The sequence below is a fragment of the Musa acuminata genome, chromosome BXJ1-7 (genome assembly GCF_036884655.1).
Source record: "Musa acuminata AAA Group cultivar baxijiao chromosome BXJ1-7, Cavendish_Baxijiao_AAA, whole genome shotgun sequence".
In the NCBI taxonomy this organism is placed as follows: domain Eukaryota; kingdom Viridiplantae; phylum Streptophyta; class Magnoliopsida; order Zingiberales; family Musaceae; genus Musa; species Musa acuminata.
This window is the reverse complement of record NC_088333.1, coordinates 34098615-34119937: the sequence shown is the minus strand read 5'-3', so window position 1 is coordinate 34119937 and position 21323 is coordinate 34098615. Positions and strand designations below refer to the sequence as shown.

General features: G+C 39.2%; 1 protein-coding gene and 1 long non-coding RNA gene across 3 annotated transcripts; one reads left to right on the top strand and one right to left on the bottom strand.

Moving 5' to 3' along the window:
• Positions 1-2456: 2456 nt before the first annotated feature.
• Positions 2457-21114, bottom strand: LOC108951907 (uncharacterized). 2 transcript variants are annotated; one of them, XR_010515160.1, is made up of 16 exons: positions 20656-21114; positions 20038-20544; positions 18425-18633; positions 17362-18261; positions 14706-14761; positions 14058-14267; positions 12994-13895; positions 11292-12163; positions 9686-10025; positions 9232-9520; positions 8666-8929; positions 7582-7835; positions 6964-7487; positions 5351-5560; positions 4302-5062; positions 2457-3473 (listed from the first exon to the last, which is right to left on the bottom strand). It is a non-coding gene; the product is annotated as an uncharacterized LOC108951907 (long non-coding RNA). The 2 variants fall into 2 exon arrangements; XR_010515161.1 differs by lacking the exon at positions 14706-14761 and having other exon boundaries at positions 20656-21113.
• On the top strand, positions 15822-16896 carry LOC135679080 (uncharacterized). The gene has a single exon (XM_065192483.1). It carries the CDS (start codon positions 15873-15875, stop codon positions 16701-16703), a length of 831 nt encoding a protein of 276 aa, XP_065048555.1. The 5' UTR covers positions 15822-15872; the 3' UTR covers positions 16704-16896.
• Positions 21115-21323: the final 209 nt, after the last annotated feature.

The following is a 21323-nucleotide window of genomic DNA, read 5'->3' as shown; positions in this document are numbered from 1 at the left end:
TCGAGCAAATAATCTCTAAGCAAACGCTTTTATCTTTATATGTTCGAAATATCCAACTTTGAGTGTTGTAGGCATCACATCGGGCATACTATTATCAAAGTCTTGCAAGTCATACAGTCAACTCTCATTTGTTTCCGACACCAATCTTATAACGAACATGGTGGTTCTGCAACATTTCGACAAAACAATCAAATCTGAAATTAATAATGTATGTTTTTTCTACATAGTTTCAAAGTCAAATCATGTTCCACAAGGTGAAGATACTAGGATAGAAGTTATTGCTGGGAATAAATTGACTTTATATTTTTGGGAGGCAAGATTCTATTTAATTTTTAACCCCCTTTGATTACCAAAATTGAAAAATATCATGGAACTTATCATTGTATTGATTGCCAATATTTCATAATGTATTTGGTTAGGATGGCTCAATGTTTGGTTCGTTAAGGCTCACTAGAGACCATACTTCTTATGGGAGTTAAACGGGAGCTTAGTTCCTTAACTCAATCTTCAAAGAGCCGACACCGAATGTAGTCAAACTCGGTTAATTTAGACTTAACTTGCAAGCACACTCGAGGTAAGTTTGTGAATAAGCTCTCTCAAGGACATAAATAAAAGCTTAATGCAAAGAGGAAATGAGAAGTTATGCACCACCAAATGGTAAATTCTAAGTACCCATTTTATGGAGGTTTGATCAAATGCTACTTGGATTTAATTCGTGATAGATATGATATTAGTGACAACCACATGAAGGACTTTTGAATCTTAGGTTTAGTAGAGATAAGAATGAGACTTGACAGGTTGGCCACAGGTTGACCATATCCACAACTTTGTGTTCCTTGAAGAAACCCCAACCATAAAATACTTTGGAATCTGGAGACCATCTTGCGTTGAGATCACTCAAAGATGTGCACTGCAGACTAGATGTACTGCAGGGCCATTCTCAACAGGTGCACACTCCTACTTCACCTAAAACATATATCAGCAGAACCAGAAGACCGCCATAGAGAGGGGTAGATTATTGGGCAGACAAACAGGCATACTGAACCCGTGCATCATAAAAAAAATACTTCAGTTGAGGAGTTAATATATTCTAATGCCGTCACACGTCTAGAACAGATTGTGTGTGTGTGTTTTTGGCTGCATTGATCCATGTGATTGCATCTTGCAGCTGATTGGTGGGACATGACATGTTGGGTGATGAACAAAGTGCCGGGCATCCATTTCTATAAGAATTACAGAAACAGAAATGATCGCTGACCTGTTTGGAAGATGTCAGCAAAAGAATTACAGTGCAAGCCAAGAACCACCTTCACATCACATGGGATAGCAGCACCTTGCAACTCACGAAAGAGTGGGAGAGTAAAGAAAAGAAATACCGCTATTCTTGTCGTTTCCCATCTGACCAACCTAAAGATGCGGATGTTGTTGGCTTATATGCAGGGGAGCAAAAGATTGAAACCCCACACACATTTCCTTTCCTCTTCTTCAGTTGTTATGCTGATATGCGTTTCAATATATTCAAGCGGTTGAGAGAGATTGCAGCTGCACAAGAATCAATGAGGGGCTTGTTCAGTCGCCATGCAACCAAGCCTTCACTTTCACATGCAGTGGAAATGGCTGGAAGATGAGTTGATGCCGGATTTATGTGGTAATTCGAAAGACAGCGTGGCCACAGTCAAAAAACACATCCAAGATGAGATGATGCTGCGCTCTGAGAAGAAGTGAATGCTCACATTCGCTTTGGTAAGATGGCAGACAACAATGTGATGTAATTCTCGAGATCACTGAAGCAGATTAAGGGCAAATGTGTTTATAAGGATTGTGACACACCTATGGTGGGTAGATTCTCTGGGGAACTGAATCCAATCACAACTGCATCTGCTTCATCTGGTGTCATCTTTCTTGACAATGCAGACAGGGAGATTGAAGACTTGCAAGTGGTCGTTTCTCTTCAATGCACTGAAAAAGATGTTACGTGCCACGCGACAGGAAGTAGAGGGATGGAAATGGGACATATCATGCTTCTTTAAAGTACGTATCCTGCAAAGAGTATCATGACTATTATTACAGGGTAGTGAGTTCCATAACTTATAACTGCATTTCATGTTTCTTTGTAGTTGTGCCATTTCTTATATCTTGCCTGAGAATTATGACTGAGATCTGATGGTATTAGTAACTTCAGAAACTAATATGATCACACACAAGAACTCAGAAAACACTCACGTGGGTTCTGTCATTAATTAGCTAGTCTCACCACTAGTATACATATTAATCATCTTTCTTCTGGTTGTTGGTTATTGCATTGTATGCCAATTTGTCTGTGACCTGTATTAATGATTAGATATTGCTCGATCATTGACCTTCGCATCAAGGTGTCACCTAACAAGCAGACACATAACACTCGTGCATCTTGGATTTGTGCAAATCATCAAATTCAGAACTAGGACATTAACAAATATTGAAATCAACCAGCTTAAAGAAAGTGTTCAAGATCCAGATGACACCAATGTATAAAAATAAAGATAGTGAGGTGTACCATCACAAGCTTGACACAAGCATGTGGAACACAGTGGCATTTAAAAATTGAGATGTGAGTATGACCTGATCAGAGATGATGCTACAAAATCCAAATTGCAAGATTGGCATATCATATTGAGCTCGGCTGGTTAGATTCCACTTGCCTCCCATCTGCTTTATGAAATAGGGACTATAAGTAGGGGAAGTTCCAGGCTTGTTCACATCTTCCCATCGTTTTTGCTCTACTCTTCATTTGGCAATCCATTCCAAAGGCCTTCCAAAAACATACTGGTGGATATGGCTGGTTGTCCTGCAACACCTGATCAGTCTTACCATGTCAGATCCATCAGCATGCCATCTAGAGATCACCCTCTCAAGCTCGGAGTAGAGGAAGAGATGCAGAAGCTCAAGTCTATGGTGGCTCAATCCTGTTTATCAGCCCAAACTATATGCGAGGGATTGAGAGCGCTCGGAGGTTTGTACGAGTGCATCGAGGAGCTTCTCCACTTGCCTATGAGCAAATATTCCAACATACAAGAAAAAGAAAGTGTGGAAGTGGAGTTGGACGGATCTGTCAGGCTGCTGGACTTGCTTGGCATCATGAGAGACTGCATGATGACAACAAAGGACCAGATCAGAACGCTTGAAATAGCCCTCAGAAGACAAGGAGTAACAGTTGCAGAGAGCAAGATGTATACTCACATTCGTTTTGACAAGAAGGCAGAGAAGGGTATCAAGAGTATCTTCAAATTACTGAAGCAGATGGATGACAAGTATGTCTCATGTTGTACCAACGGCAAGGACTCATGGATGGTGACCGAGATTCTGAGGGAAGCAAGAACAATCACCATTTCCCTTCTCCAGTCCATCTTCAAATTCTTGTCCTTGCCGAGGCCGCAAGGCAAAGCTAGCAGATGGTCTCTTATCTCAAAGGCATTGCAAAAGAGGAAAGTGGCCTGTGAGGGCGAGCAAGAGGAAATTGAAGATAATGATGGGAAGATACAGAGGGCACAAAATCAGTTGCAGACATTACAAAACAGCATCGAAGATATTGAAACAGGATTAGAATGCTTATTTAGAAGACTAATCAAAAATAGAGTCTCTCTTCTTAACATCCTAAGCCTGTAATGATCTCAACAGCCTTTTTGCTCGCATGCCCTCATTAGCATCTGCATTTTAGAGGAACTGCTAATGACTGTATATTGTATCAATTTTGTAAAAGAGTTACAATGCACTCTATATTGTTTCCCATTTCCCGTAGTAGTGATTGACAATAATTTTTTTCCCTATTCTTTTCAGGGTAGCTTCTAAAAATATGTGTCTGATTCAAACCATTTTTAATAAGCATAAATGTAAGAATTTCAGAAAAACGCTTCTAATAACTTGCAAAAAATACTTCTACAACCTGAGCTCAAATTTGGATTCATCATGGCTCACCAGAGCTCATACTTTTTTTGGGTGTTAAACGTGATCTTTGTTACATAATTCAATTTTTAAAGAGCCATGTTGGAATATGGCTAACCTCAATTCACTTAGACCTGCGAGCAGCCGCGATGTAAATTCATGAATAAGCTCTCTCAAGGACATAAATAAGCTTAATAAAAAGAGGACATGACACATTATGTTCTCTCAAATAGTAAATTCTAAGAAACATATTTGTGGAGGTTTCATCAAATGGTATTTAGATTTAAAATGTGACAAATATGATATTAGAGTAACAACCACATGCAGGACCTGCACATCATGGTGAATCTTAGGTTAGTAGAGCTAAGAATGAGACATACCAGGTTGGCCACAGCATGACCATATACACAACTTCTTTGTGTTTCTTGATGGAACCCCAACTATATAATACTTTGGAATCTTTCTGTTCTGCAGAACATCTTGCCATTGAGATCACTCCTGGATGTGCGTTGCTGACCATATGTACTCAAGGGCCATTATCAACATGTGCACACTCTTACTTCACCTAAAACATATATGTGCAGATCCAGCAAACCACCATAGAGAGTGGTAGATTGTTGGGCAGACAAGCAGCCATACTGCACCTGTGCATCATAAACAAATACTTTAGTTGAGGAGTTAATATATTCTAATGCCGTAACATATGTCTTGATCAGATTCTTTGTGTGTTTCTGACAGCGTTGAACCATGTAATACTTGTTAGTCTCTGCTCTTGCACCTTGCTTGTAATTGATCGGACATGACATGTTGGGTGATAAACAAAGTGCCAGGAATCCATTTCTTCAAGAATTACGGAAACAGAAATGATCACTAACCTATTTGGAAGATGTCAGTAAAAGAATTACATTGCAAGCCAAGAACCACCTTGACATCACGTGGGATAGCAGCACCTAGCAACTCACGAAAGAGTGGGAGAGTAAAGAAAAGAAATACAGCTATTCTTGTCATTTCCCATCTTACCAACCTAAAGATGGGGATGTTGTTGGCTTATATGCAGGGGAGCAAAAGAATGAAACCCCACACACATTTCCTTTCCTCTTCTTCAGTTATTATGCTGATATGCCTTTGAGAGAGATTGCAGCTGCACAAGAATCAATGAGGGGTTTGTTCAGTTGCCATGCAACCAAGCCTTCACTTTCACATGCAGTGGAAATGGCTGGAAGATGAGTTGATGCTGGATTTATGTGGTAATTCGAAAGACAGCCTGGCTACAGTCAAAAAACACATCCAAGAAGAGATGATGCTGCGCTCTAAGAAGAAGTGAATGCTCACATTCGCTTTGGTAAGATGGCAGACAACAATGTGATGTAATTCTCGAGATCACTGAAGCAGATTAAGGGCAAATGTGTTTATAAGGATTGTGACACACCTATGGTGGGTAGATTCTCTGGGGAACTGAATCCAATCACAACTGCATCTGCTTCATCTGGTGTCATCTTTCTTGACAATGCAGACAGGGAGATTGAAGACTTGCAAGTGGTCGTTTCTCTTCAATGCACTGAAAAAGATGTTACGTGCCACGCGACAGGAAGTAGAGGGATGGAAATGGGACATATCATGCTTCTTTAAAGTACGTATCCTGCAAAGAGTATCATGATTATTATTACAGGGTAGTGAGTTCCATAATAGAATGCAAATGCTAGAGCATAGCACTGAAGTTTGCGTGTTCACACAGATCATTCAGAGCATTGTTCATCTGCTTAACTACCTGGGTTCAGAAAGGCATGACGATGTACACTATGATCAGCATGACAATTTTAGTAGATTACCATATCAGCCTCACTCCAACATTTTGTATAGCAATCCGTATTCATATAAATATCTGATACAATAATTTCAATACTTCAAATCTTGTTGTTGTCTTCACAGTTAACTCAGGTTTCTTGTTGAACAACTCAAAATGGATGACAAAAGCAAGAATTGGTCCATCAATCATAGATATCTTCTGAAATATTTTTCAAATTGAAAAGTTGTGTAGTGGAATGTAGATGGAGCTTTGAATGATCAGTGATTTACCATGTGATTTAGATGACGGAGGAGTCGAAGTATATGTGCAGCTACCAAATTGATATCTGTTAGTAGAGACATCACTATATCTATATAGGCAGGCATCATTGCTTGCAAAAACAAATAAAAAATCAATAAAGATAAGGCAATATGGAGTGTGAGAAGAGTCTTAGGTGTGGACAGACCAAAAAGAAGACCTGTGTTGAAATACATGTGGAAAAATTTCCGAATAAACTACGAAAGGTCATTGCCTTCATTTAGATAACCAACTACAAAATGGTATTGGAAAAACTAAAGTATCAATATTTGTCTTCAAAAAGATTTAGGATTGCGTGAACAGATTTTGGCCAAATGCTAACCGTTATTTCTCTATTGTCCACTATAACTAATCATTGTGCACCATTGTAATGCCAACAATTTGACATAATAACAAAGATATGACAGACCAGTCATAATAACCTTATAACTGCATTTCATGTTTATTTGTAGTTGTGCCATTTCTTACATCTTGCCTGAGAATTATGAATGAGATCTGACAGTATTAGTAACTTCAGAAACTAATATGATCACACACACGAACTCAGAAAACACTCACGTGGGTTCTGTCATTAATTAGCTATTGTCTCACCACTAGTATACATATTAATCATCTTTCCTCTGGCTGTTGGTTATTGCATTGTATGCCAATTTGTCTGTGACATGTATTAATGATTAGATATTGCTCGATCATTGACCTTCGCATCAAGGTGTCACCTAACAAGTAGACACATAACACTCGTGCATCTTTGATTTGTGCAAATCATCAAATTCAGAACTAGGACATTAACAAATATTGAAATCAACCTGATTAAAGAAAGTGTTCAAGATCCAGATGACACCAATGTATAAAAATAAAGAAGGTGAGGTGTACCATCACAAGCTTGACACAAGCATGTGGAACACAGTGGCATTTAAAAATTGAGATGTGAGTATGACCTGATCAGAGATGAGGCTACAAGATCCAAATTGCAAGATTGGCATATCATATTGAGCTCGGCTGGTTAGATTCCACTTGCCTCCCATCTGCTTTATGAAATAGGGACTATAAGTAGGGGAAGTTCCAGGCTTGTTCACATCTTCCCATCGTTTTTTATCTACTCTTCATTTGGCATTCCATTCCAAAGGCCTTCCAACAACATACTGGTGGATATGGCTGGTTGTCCTGCAACACCTAATCAGCCTTACCATGTCAGATCCATCAGCATGCCATCTAGAGATCACCCTCTCAAGCTCAGAGTAGAGGAAGAGATGCAGAAGCTCAAGTCTTTGGTGGCTCAATCCTGTTTATCAGCCCAAACTATATGCGAGGGATTGAGAGCGCTCGGAGGTTTGTACGAGTGCATCGAGGAGCTTCTCCACTTGCCTATGAGCAAATATTCCAACATACAAGAAAAAGAAAGTGTGGAAGTGGAGTTGGACGGATCTGTCAGGCTGCTGGACTTGCTTGGCATCATGAGAGACTGCATGATGACAACAAAGGACCAGATCAGAACGCTTGAAATAGCCCTCAGAAGACAAGGAGTAACAGTTGCAGAGAGCAAGATGTATACTCACATTCGTTTTGACAAGAAGGCAGAGAAGGGTATCAAGAGTATCTTCAAATTACTGAAGCAGATGGATGACAAGTATGTCTCATGTTGTACCAACGGCAAGGACTCATGGATGGTGACCGAGATTCTGAGGGAAGCAAGAGCAATCACCATTTCCCTTCTCCAGTCCATCTTCAAATTCTTGTCCATGCCGACGCCGCAAGGCAAAGCTAGCAGATGGTCTCTTATCTCAAAGGCATTGCAAAAGAGGAAAGTGGCCTGTGAGGGCGACCAAGAGGAAATTGAAGATAATGATGGGAAGATACAGAGGGCACAAAATCAGTTGCGGACATTACAAAACAGCATCGAAGATATTGAAACAGGATTAGAATGCTTATTTAGAAGACTAATAAAAAATAGAGTCTCTCTTCTTAACATCCTAAGCCTGTAATGATCTCAACAGCATTTTTGCTCGCATGCCCTCATTAGGATCTGCATTTTAGAGGAACTGCTAATGACTGTATATTGTATCAATTTTGGAAAAGACATACAATGCACTCTATACCGTTTCCCGTTTCCCGTAATAGTGATTGACAATAATTTCTTTTCCCTATTGTTTTCAGTGTTGCTTCTAAAAATATGTATCTGTTTCAAACCATTTTTAATAAGCACAAATGTAAGAATTTCAGAAAAATGCTTCTAATAACTTGCAAAAAATACTTCTACAACCTGAGCTCAATATTTTGATTCATTATGGCTCGCCAGAGCTCATACTTTTTTTGGGTGTTAAACGTGATCTTTGTTACATAATTCAATTTTTAAAGAGCCATGTTGGAATATGGCTAACCTCAATTCACTTAAACTTGCGAGCAGCCGCGATGTAAGCTCATGAATAAGCTCTCGCAAGGACATAAATAAGCTTAATAAAAAGAGCACATGACACATTATGTTCTCCCAAATAGTAAATTCTAAGAAACATATTTGTGGCGGTTTGATCAAATGGTATTTTTATTTAAAATGTGACAAATCGGATATTAGAGTGACAACCACATGCAGGACCGGCGCATCATGGTGAATCCTAGGTTAGTAGAGCTAAGAATGAAACATACCAGGTTGGCCACAGCTTGACCATATACACAACTTCTTTGTGTTTCTTGAAGGAAACCCAACTATATAATACTTTGGAATCTTTCTGTTCTGCAGAACATCTTGCCATTTAGATCACTGCAAGATGTGCGTTGCTGACCATATGTACTCAAGGGCCATTATCAACATGTGCACACTCCTACTTCACCTAAAACATATATGTGCAGATCCAGCAAACCACCATAGAGAGTGGTAGATTGTTGGGCAGACAAGCAGCCATACTGCACCTGTGCATCATAAACAAATACTTTAGTTGAGGAGTTAATATATTCTAATGCCGTAACATATGTCTTGATCAGATTCTTTGTGTTTCTGACTACGATGAACCATGTAATAGTTGTTAGTCTCTGGTCTTGCATCTTGCTGCTACTTGATGGGACATGACATGTTGTGTGATGAACAAAGTGCCAGGCATCCATTTCTTCAAGAATTACAGAAACAGAAATGATCGCTAACCTATTTGGAAAATGTCAGTAAAAGAATTACATTGCAACTCACAAAAGAGTGGGAGAGTAAAGAAAAGAAATACCGCTATTCTTGTCGTTTCCCATCTGACCAACCTAAAGATGCGGATGTTGTTGGCTTATATGCAGGGGAGTAAAAGAATGAAACCCCACACACATTTCCTTTCCTCTTCATCAGTTATTATGCTGATATGCCTTTCAATATATTCAAGTGGTTGAGAGAGATTGCAGCTGCACAAGAATCAATGAGGGGCTTGTTCAGTCACCATGCAACCAAGCCTTCAATTTTATATGCAGCGGAAATGGCTGGAAGATGAGTTGATGCTGGATTTATGCGGTAATTCGAAAGACAGCCTGGCCACAGTCAAAAAACACATCCAAGATGAGATGATGCTGCGCTCGAAGAAGAAGTGAATGCTCACTTTCGCTTTGCTAAGAAGGCAGACAACAATGTGATGTAATTCTCGAGATCACTGAAGCAGTTTAAGGGAAAATGTGTTGATAAGGATTGTGACATACCTATGGTGGGTAGATTCTCCGGGGAAATGAATCCAATCACAACTGCATCTGCTCATCTGGTGTCATCTTTCTTGACAATGCAGACAGGGAGATTGAAGACTTGCTGGTGGTCGTTTCTCTCCAGTGCACTGAAAAAGATTTTACGTGGCACGCGACAGGAAGAAGAGGGATGGAAATGGGACATATCATGCTTCTTTAAAGTACGTATCCGGCAAAGAGTGTCATGATTAATATTACAGGGTAGTGAGTTCCATAATAGAATGCAATTGCTAGAGCATAGAACTGAAGTTTGCGAGTGTTCACGCAGATCATTCAGAGCATTGTTCATCTGCTTAACTACCTGGGTTCAGAAAGGCATGACGATGTACACTATGATCAGCATAACAATTTTAGTAGATTACCATATCAGCCTCACTTCAACATTTTGTATAGCAATCCGTTTTCATATTAAATATCTGATACAATAATTCCAATACTTCAAATCATGTTGTTGTCTTCACAGTTAACTCAGATTTCTTGTTGAACAACTCAAAATGGATGACACAAGCAAGAATTGGTCCATCAATCAGAGAAATCTTCTGATATATTTTTCAAATTGAAAAGTTTGTGTAGTGGAATGTAGGTGGAGCTTTGAATGATCAGTGATTTACCATGTGAATTAGATGACGCAGGAGTCAAAGTATATGTGCAGCTAGAAAATTGAAATCTGTTAGTAGAGACATCACTATATCACTATAGGCAGGCATAATTGCTTGCAAAAAGAAATAAATAAATCAATAAAGATAAGGCAATATGGAGTGTGAGAGGAGTCTTAGGTGTGGACAGACCAAAAAGATGACCTGTGTTGAAATACATGAGGAAAACTTTCTGAATAAACTACGAAAGGCCATTGACTTCATTTAGATAACCAACTACAAAATGGTTTTGGACAAACTAAAGTATCAATATTTGTCCTCGAAAAGATTTATGATAGCGTGAACAGATTTTGGCCAAATGCTAACCGTTATTTCTCTATTTTCCATTATAACTAATCATTGTGCACCATTGTAATGCCAACAATTTGTCATAATAACAAAGATATGACAGACCTGTCATAATAACCTTATAACTGCATTTCATGTTTCTTTGTAGTTGTGCCATTTCTTATATCTTGCCTGAGAATTAAGACTGAGATCTGACGGTATTAGTAACTTCAGAAGCCAATATGATCACACACACGAACTCAGAAAACACTCACGTGGGTTCTGTCATTAATTAGCTACTAGTATACATATTAATCATCTTTCCTCTGGTTGTTGGTTATTGCATTGTATGCCAATTTGTCTGTGACCTGTATTAATGATTAGATATTGCTCGATCATTGACCTTTGCATCAAGGTGTCACCTAACAAGCCAACACATAACACTCGTGCATCTTGGATTTGTGCAAATCAACAAATTCAGAACTAGGACATTAACAAATATTGAAATCAAGCTGCTTAAAGAAAGTGTTCAAGATCCAGATGACACCAATGTATAAAAATAAAGATGGTGATGTGTACCATCACAAGCTTGACACAAGCATGTGGAACACAGTGGCATTTAAAAATTGAGATGTGAGTATGACCTGATCAGAGATGAGGCTACAAGATCCAAATTGCAAGATTGGCAGATCATATTGAGCTCAGCTGGTTAGATTCCACTTGCCTCCCATCTGCTTTATGAAATAGGGACTATAAGTAGGGGAAGTTCCAGGCTTGTTCACATCTTCCCATCGTTTTTGCTCTACTCTTCATTTGGCAATCCATTCCAAAGGCCTTCCAACAACATACGGGTGGATATGGCTGGTTATCCTGCAACACCTAATCAGCCTTACCATGTCAGATCCATCAGCATGCCATCTAGAGATCACCCTCTCAAGCTCGGAGTAGAGGACGAGATGCAGAAGCTCAAGTCTTTGGTGGCTCAATCCTGTTTATCAGCCCAAACTATATGCGAGGGATTGAGAGCGCTCGGAGGTTTGTACGAGTGCATCGAGGAGCTTCTCCACTTGCCTATGAGCAAATATTCCAACATACAAGAAAAAGAAAGTGTGGAAGTGGAGTTGGACGGATCTGTCAGGCTACTGGACTTGCTGGGCATCATGAGAGACAGCATGATGACAACAAAGGACCAAATCAGAACGCTTGTAATAGCCCTCAGAAGACAAGGAGTAACAGTTGCAGAGAGCAAGATGTATACTCACATTCGTTTTGACAAGAAGGCAGAGAAGGGTATCAAGAGTATCTTCAAATTACTGAAGCAGATGGATGACAAGTATGTCTCATGTTGTACCAACGGCAAGGACTCATGGATGGTGACCGAGATTCTGAGGGAAGCAAGAGCAATCACCATTTCCCTTCTCCAGTCCATCTTCAAATTCTTGTCCATGCCGAGGCCGCAAGGCAAAGCTAGCAGATGGTCTCTGATCTCAAAGGCATTGCAAAAGAGGAAAGTGGCCTGTGAGGGCGAGCAAGAGGAAATTGAAGATAATGATGGGAAGATACAGAGGGCACAAAATCAGTTGCGGACATTACAAAACAGCATCGAAGATATTGAAACAGGATTAGAATGCTTATTTAGAAGACTAATAAAAAATAGAGTCTCTCTTCTTAATATCCGAAGCCTGTAATGATCTCAACAGCCTTTTTGCTCGCATGCCCTCATTAGCATCTGCATTTTAGAGGAACTGCTAATGACTGTATATTGTATCAATTTTGTAAAAGAAATACAATGCACTCTATACTGTTTCCCGTTTCCCGTAATTGTGATTGACAATAATTTCTTTTCCCTATTCTTTTCATTGTTGCTTCTAAAAATATGTGTCTATTTCAAACAATATTTAATAAGCATAAATGTAAGAATTTCAAAAAAATGCTTCTAATAACTTGCAAAAAATACTTCTACAACCTGAGCTCAAAATTTTTGTTCTTTATGGCTGACCAGAGCTCATACTTTTTTTGGGTGTTAAACATGATCTTTCTTACATAATTCAATTTTTTAAGAGACATGTTGGAATATGGCTAACCTCAATTCTTTTAGACTTGCGAGCAGCCGCGATGTAAGCTCACGAATAACCTCACTCAAGGACATAAATAAGCTTAATAAAAAGAGAACATGACACATTATGCTCTCCCAAATATTAAATTCTAAGAAACATATTTGTGGAGGTTTGATCAAATGGTATTTAGATTTAAAATGTCACAAATATGATATTCGAGTGACAACCACATGCAGGACCTGCGCATAATGGTGAATCTTAGGTTAGTAGAGCTAAGACAGAGACATACCAGGTTGGCCACAGCTTGACCATATACACAACTTCTTTGTGTTCCTTGAAGGAACCCCAACTATATAATACTTTGGAATCTTCCTGTTCTGCAGAACATCTTGCCATTGAGATCACTCCAAGATGTGTGTTGCTGACTATATGTACTCAAGGGCCATAATCAACATCTGCACACTCCTACTTCACCTAAAACATATATGTGCAGATCCAGCAAACCACCATAGAGAGTGGTAGATTGTTGGGCAGACAAGCTGCTATACAGCACCTGTGCATCATAAACAAATACTTTAGTTGAGGAGTTAATATATTCTAATGCCGTAACATATGTCTTGATCAGATTCATTGTGTGGTTCTGACTGCATTGAACCATATAAAAGTTGTTAGTCTCAGGTCTTGCATCTTGCTGGTAATTGATGGGACATGACATGTTGGGCGATGAACAAAGTGCCAGGCATCCATTTCTTCAAGAATTACAGAAACAGAAATGACCGCTGACCTATTTGGAAGATGTCAGTAAAAGAAATACATTGCAAGCCAAGAACCACCTTGACATCACATGGGATAGCAGCACCTAGCAACTCACGAAAGAGTGGGAGACTAAAGAAAAGAAATACCGCTATTCTTGTCGTTTCCCATCTGACCAACCTAAAGATGTGGATGTTGATGTCTTAAAAGCAGACGAGCAAAAGAATGAAACCCCACGCTCATTTCCTTTCCGCTTCTTCAGTTGTTATGCTGATATTCCTTTCAATATATTCAAGTGGTTGAGAGAGATTGCAGCTGCACACGAATCAACGAGGGGCTTGTTCAGTCGCCATGCAACCAAGCCTTCACTTTTACATGCAGTGGAAATGGCTGGAAGATGAGTCGATGCCGGATTTATGTGGTAATTCGAAAGACAGCCTGGCCACAGTAAAAAAACACATCAAAGATGAGATGATGCTGCGCTAGAAGAAGTGAATGCTCACATTCGCTTTGCTAAGAAGGCAGACAACAATGTGATGTTATTCTCTAGATCACTGAAGCAGATTAAGGGAAAATGTGTTGATAAGGATTGTGACATACCTATGGTGGGTAGAATCTCTGGGGATCTGATTCCAATCACAACTGCCTCTGCTTCATTTGGTGTCATCTTTCTTGACAATGCAGACAGGTAGAATGAAGACTTGCAGGTGGTCGTTTCTCTTCAATGCACGGAAAAAGAGGTTATGTGGCACGCGACAGGAAGTAGAGGGATGGAAAAGGGACATATCATGCTTCTTTCAGGTACGTATCCTGCAAAGAGTATCATGACTATTATTACAGGGTAGTGAGTTCCATAATAGAATGCAAATGCTAGAGCATAGCACTGAAGTTTGTGAGTGTTCACGTAGATCATTCAGAGCATTGTTCATCTGCTTAAGAACCTGGTTTCAGAAAGGCATGACGATGCACCCTATGATCAGCATGACAATTTTAGTAGATTACCATATCAGCCTTACTCCAACATTTTGTATAGCAATCCATATTCATATAAATATCTGATACAATAATTCCAATACTTCAAATCTTTTTATTAACTTCACAGTTAACTAAGATTTCTTGTGCAACAACTCAAAATGGATGACACAAGCAAGAATTGGTCCATCAATCATAGATATCTTCTGAAATATTTTTCAAATTGAAAAGTTGTGCAGTGGAATGTAGATAGAGCTTGAATGATCAGTGATTTACCATGTGAATTAGATGACGGAGGAGTCGAATTAGTTGTGCAGCTACCAAATTGATATCTGTTAGGAGAGATATCACTATATCACTATAGACAGGCATCATTGCTTGCAAAAAGAAATAAATAAATCAATAAAGATAATGCAATATGGAGTGTGAGAGGAGTCTTAGTTGCGGACAGACCAAAAAGATGACCAGTGTTTAAATACATAAGGAAAAATTTCTGAATAAACTATGAAAGGCCATTGACTTCATTTAGATAACCAACTACAAAATGGTTTTGGAAAAACTAAAGTATCAATATTTGTCTTCGAAAAGATTTATGATTGCATGAACAGATTTTGGCCAAATGCAAACCGTTATTTCTCTATTTTCCATTATAACTAATCATTGTGCACCATTGTAATGCCAACAATTTGACATAATAACAAAGATATGACAGACCTGTCATAATAACCTTATAACTGCATTTCATGTTTCTTTGTAGTTGTGCCCTTTCTTATATCGTGCCTGAGAATTATGAATGAGATCTGACTTCAGAAACTAAAATGATCACACACACGAACTCAGAAAACGCTTACGTGGGTTATGTCATTAATTAGCTATTGTCTCACCACTAGTATACATATTAATCATCTTTCCTATGGTTGTTGGTTATTGCATTGTTTGCCAATTTGTCTGTGACCTGTATTAAATATTAGATATTGCTCGATCATTGACCTTCGCATCAAGGTGTCACCTAACAAGCAGACACATAACACTCGTGCATCTTGGATTTGTGCAATCATCAAATTCAGAACTAGGACATTAACAAATATTGAAATCAACCTGCTGAAAGAAAGTGTTAAAGATCCAGATGACACCAATGTATAAAAATAAAGATGGTGAGGTGTACCATCACAAGCTTGACACAAGCATGTGGAACACAGTGACATTTAAAAATTGAGATGTGAATAAGACCTGATCAGAGATGAGGCTACAAGATCCAAATTGCAAGATTGGCATATCATATTGAGCTCGGCTGGTTATAATCCACTTGCCTCCCATTTGCTTTATGAAATAGGGACTATAAGTAGGGGAAGTTCCAGGCTTGTTCACATCTTCCCATCGTTTTGGCTCTACTCTTCATTTGGCAATCCATTCCAAAGGCCTTCCAACAACATACTGGTGGATATGGCTGGTTGTCCTGCAACACCTAATCAGCCTTACCATGTCAGATCCATCAGCATGCCATCTAGAGATCACCCTCTCAAGCTCAGAATAGAGGAAGAGAAGCAGAAGCTCAAGTCTTTGGTGGCTCAATCCTGTTTATCAGCCCAAACTATATGCGAGGGATTGAGAGCGCTCGGAGGTTTCTACGAGTGCATCGAGGAGCTTCTCCCCTTGCCTATGAGCAAATATTCCAACATACAAGAAAAAGAAAGTGTGGAAGTGGAGTTGGACGGATCTGTCAGGCTGCTTGACTTGCTGGGCATCATGAGAGACAGCATGATGACAACAAAGGACCAGATCAGAACGCTTGAAATAGCCCTCAGAAGGCAAGGAGTAACAGTTGCAGAGAGCAAGATGTATACTCACATTCGTTTTGACAAGAAGGCAGAGAAGGGTATCAAGAGTATCTTCAAATTACTGAAGCAGATGGATGACAAGTATGGCTCATGTTGTACCAACGGCAAGGACTCATGGATGGTGACCGAGATTCTGAGGGAAGCAAGAGCAATCACCATTTCCCTTCTCCAGTCCATCTTCAAATTCTTGTCCATGCCGACGCCGCAAGGCAAAGCTAGCAAATGGTCTCTTATCTCAAAGGCATTGCAAAAGAGGAAAGTGGCCAGTGAGGGCGACCAAGAGGAAATTGAAGATAATGATGGGAAGATACAGAGGGCACAAAATCAGTTGCGGACATTACAAATCAGCATCGAAGATATTGAAACAGGATTAGAATGCTTATTTAGAAGACTAATCGAAAATAGAGTCTCTCTTCTTAACATCCTAAGCCTGTAATGATCTCAACAGCATTTTTGCTCGCATGCCCTCATTAGCATCTGCATTTTAGAGGAACTGCTAATGACTGTATATTGTATCAATTTTGGAAAAGACATACAATGCACTCTATACTGTTTCCCGTTTCCCGTAATAGTGATTGACAATAATTTCATTTCCCTATTCTTTTCGTTGTTGCTTCTAAAAATATGTATCGGTTTCAAACCATTTTTAATAAGCATAAATGTAAGAATTTCGGAAAAATGCTTCTAATAACTTGCAAAAAATACTTCTACAACCTGAGCTCAATATTTTGATTCATTATGGCTCACCTGAGCTCATACTTTTTTTGGGGGTTAAACGTGATATTTGTTACATAATTCAATTTTTAAAGAGCCATGTTGGAATATGGCTAACCTCAATTCACTTAGACTTGCGAGCAGCCGCGATATAAGCTCATGAATAAGCTCTCGCAAGGACATAAATAAGCATAATAAAAAGAGGACATGACACATTATGTTCTCCCAAATAGTAAATTCTAAGAAACATATTTGTGGCAGTTTGATCAAATGGTATTTTGATTTAAAATGTGACAAATCGGATATTAGAGTGACAACCACATGCAGGACCTGCGCATCATGGTGAATCCTAGGTTAGTAGAGCTAAGAATTAGACATACCAGGTTGGCCACAGCTTGACCATATACACAACTTCTTTGTGTTTCTTGAAGGAAACCCAACTATATAATACTTTGGAATCTTTCTGTTCTGCAGAACATCTTGCCATTGAGATCACTCCAAGATGTGCGTTGCTGACCATATGTACTCAAGGGCCGTTATAAACATGTGCACACTCCTACTTCACCTAAAACATATATGTGCACATCCAGCAAACCACCATAGAGAGTGGTAGATTGTTGGGCAGACAAGCAGCCATACTGCACCTGTGCATCATAAACAAATACTTTAGTTGAGGAGTTAATATATTCTAATGCCGTAACATATGTCTTGATCAGATTCTTTGTGTTTCTGACTACGTTGAACCATGTAATAGTTGTTAGTCTCTGGTCTTGCATCTTGCTGCTAATTGATGGGACATGACATGTTGGGCGATGAACAAAGTGCCAGGCATCCATTTATTCAAGAATTACAGAAACAGAAATGACCGCTGACCTATTTGGAATATGTTAGTAAAAGAAATACATTGCAAGCCAAGAACCAGCTTGACATCACATGGTATAGCAGCACCTTGCAACTCACGAAAGAGTGGGAGAGTAAAGAAAAGAAATACCGCTATTCTTGTAGTTTCCCATCAGACCAACCTAAAGATGTGGATGTTGATGTCTTCAAAGCAGACGAGCAAAAGAATGAAACCCCACGCTCATTTCCTTTCCGCTTCTTCAGTTGTTATGCTGATATGCCTTTCAATATATTCAAGTGGTTCAGAGAGTTTGCAGTTGCACACGAATCAATGAGGGGCTTGTTCAGTCGCCATGCAACCAAGCCTTCACTTTTACATGCAGTGGAAATGGCTGGAAGATGAGTCGATGCCGGATTTATGTGGTAATTCGAAAGACAGCCTGGCCACAGTAAAAAAACACATCCAAGATGAGATGATGCTGCGCTCGAAGAAGTGAATGCTCACATTCGCTTTGCTAAGAAGGCAGACAACAATGTGATGTTATTCTCTAGATCACTGAAGCAGATTAAGGGCAAATGTGTTGATAAGGATTGTGACATAACTATGGTGGGTAGAATCTCTGGGGATCTCAATCCAATCACAACTACCTCTGCTTCATCTGCTGTCATCTTTCTTGACAATGCAGACAGGGAGAATGAAGACTTGCAGGTGGTCGTTTCTCTTCAATGCACGGAAAAAGAGGTTATGTGGCACGCGACAGGAAGTAGAGGGATGGAAAAGGGACATATCATGCTTCTTTCAAGTATGTATCCTGCAAAGAGTATCATGATTATTATTACAGGGTAGTGAGTTCCATAATAGAATGCAAATGCTAGAGCATAGCACTGAAGTTTGCGAGTGTTCACGTAGATCATTCAGAGCATTGTTCATCTGCTTAAGAACCTGGTTTCAGAAAGGCATGACGATGCACCCTATGATCAGCATGACAATTTTAGTAGATTACCATATCAGCCATACTCCAACATTTTGTATAGCAATCCATATTCATATAAATATCTGATACAATAATTCCAATACTTCAAATCTTTTTATTAACTTCACAGTTAACTAAGATTTCTTGTTCAACAACTCAAAATGGATGACACAAGCAAGAATTGGTCCGTCAATCATAGATATCTTCTGAAATATTTTTCAAATTGAAAAGTTGTGCAGTGGAATGTAGATAGAGCTTGAATGATCAGTGATTTACCAAGTGAATTAGATGACGGAGGAGTCAAATTAGTTGTGCAGCTACCAAATTGATATCCGTTAGGAGAGATATCACTATATCACTATAGACAGGCATCATTGCTTGCAAAAAGAAATAAATAAATCAATAAAGATAATGCAATATGGAGTGTGAGAGGAGTCTTAGGTGCGAACAGACCAAAAAGAAGACCTGTGTTTAAATACATAAGGAAAAATTTCTGAATAAACTACGAAAGGCCATTGACTTCATTTATATAACCAACTACAAAATGGTATTGGAAAAACTAAAGTATCAATATTTGACTTCGAAAAGATTTATGATTGCATGAACAGATTTTGGCCAAATGCAAACCGTTATTTCTCTATTTTCATTATAACTAATCATTGTGCACCATTGTAATGCCAACAATTTGACATAATAACAAAGATATGACAGACCAGTCAAAATAACCTTATAACTTCATTTCATGTTTCTTTGTAGTTGTGCCCTTTCTTATATCGTGCCTGAGAATTATGAATGAGATCTGACGGTATTAGTAACTTTAGAAACTAATATGATCACACACACGAACTCAGAAAACACTCACGTGGGTTCTGTCATTACGTAGCTATTGTCTCACCACTAATATACATATTAATCATCTTTCCTCTGGTTGTTGGTTATTGCATTGTTTGCCAATTTGTCTGTGACCTGTATTAATAATTAGATATTGCTCGATCATTGACCTTCGCATCAAGGTGTCACCTAACAAGTAGACACATAACACTCGTGCATCTTGGATTTGTGCAAATCATCAAATTCAGAACTAGGACATTAACAAACATTGAAATCAACCTGCTTAACGAAAGTGTTCAAGATCCAGATGACACCAATGTATAAAAATAAAGAAGGTGAGGTGTACCATCACAAGCTTGACACAAGCATGTGGAACACAGTGGCAATTAAAAATTGAGATGTGAATATGACCTGATCAGAGATGGGGCTACAAGATCAAAATTGCAAGATTGGCATATCATATTGAGCTCGGCTGGTTAGATTTCACTGGCCTCCCATCTGCTTTATGAAATAGGGACTATAAGTAGGGGAAGTTCCAGGCTTGTTCACATCTTCCCATCGTTTTTGCTCTACTCTTAATTTGGCAATCCATTCCAAAGGCCTTCCAACAACATGCTGGTGGATATGGCTGGTTGTCCTGCAACACCTAATCAGCCTTACCATGTCAGATCCATCAGCATGCCATCTAGAGATCACCCTCTCAAGCTCAGAGTAGAGGAAGAGATGCAGAAGCTCAAGTCTTTGGTGGCTCAATCCTGTTTATCAGCCCAAACTATATGCGAGGGATTGAGAGCGCTCGGAGGTTTGTACGAGTGCATCGAGGAGCTTCTCCATTTGCCTTTGAGCAAATATTCCAACATACAAGAAAAAGAAAGTGTGGAAGTGGCGTTGGACGGATCTGTCAGGCTGCTGGACTTGCTGGGCATCATGAGAGACAGCATGATGACAACAAAGGACCAGATCAGAACGCTTGAAATAGCCCTCAGAAGACAAGGAGTAACAGTTGCAGAGAGCAAGATGTATACTCACATTCGTTTTGACAAGAAGGCAGAGAAGAGTATCAAGAGTATCTTCAAATTACTGAAGCAGATGTATGACAAGGATGTCTCATGTTGTAGCAACGGCAAGGACTCATGGATGGTGACCGAGATTCTGAGGGAAGCAAGAGCAATCACCATTTCCCTTCTCCTGTCCATCTTCAAATTCTTGTCCATGCCGACGCCGCAAGGCAAAGCTAGCAGATGGTCTCTTATCTCAAAGGCATTGCAAAAGAGGAAAGTGGCCTGTGAGGGCGACCAAGAGGAAATTGAAGATAATGAAGGGAAGATGCAGAGGGCACAAAATCAGCTGCGGACATTACAAAACAGCATCGAAGATATTGAAACAGGATTAGAATGCTTATTTAGAAGACTAATAAAAAATAGAGTCTCTCTTCTTAACATCCTAAGCCTGTAATGATCTCAACAGCATTTTTGCTCGCATGCCCTCATTAGCATCTGCATTTTAGAGGAACTGCTAATGACTGTATATTGTATCAATTTTGAAAAGAGTTACAATGCACTTTATATTGTTACCCATTTCCCGTAATAGCGATTGACAATAATTTTTTTCCCTATTCTTTTCAGGGTTGCTTCTAAAAATATGTGTCTGTTTCAAACCATATTTAATTAGCATAAATGTAAGAATTTCAGAAAAAT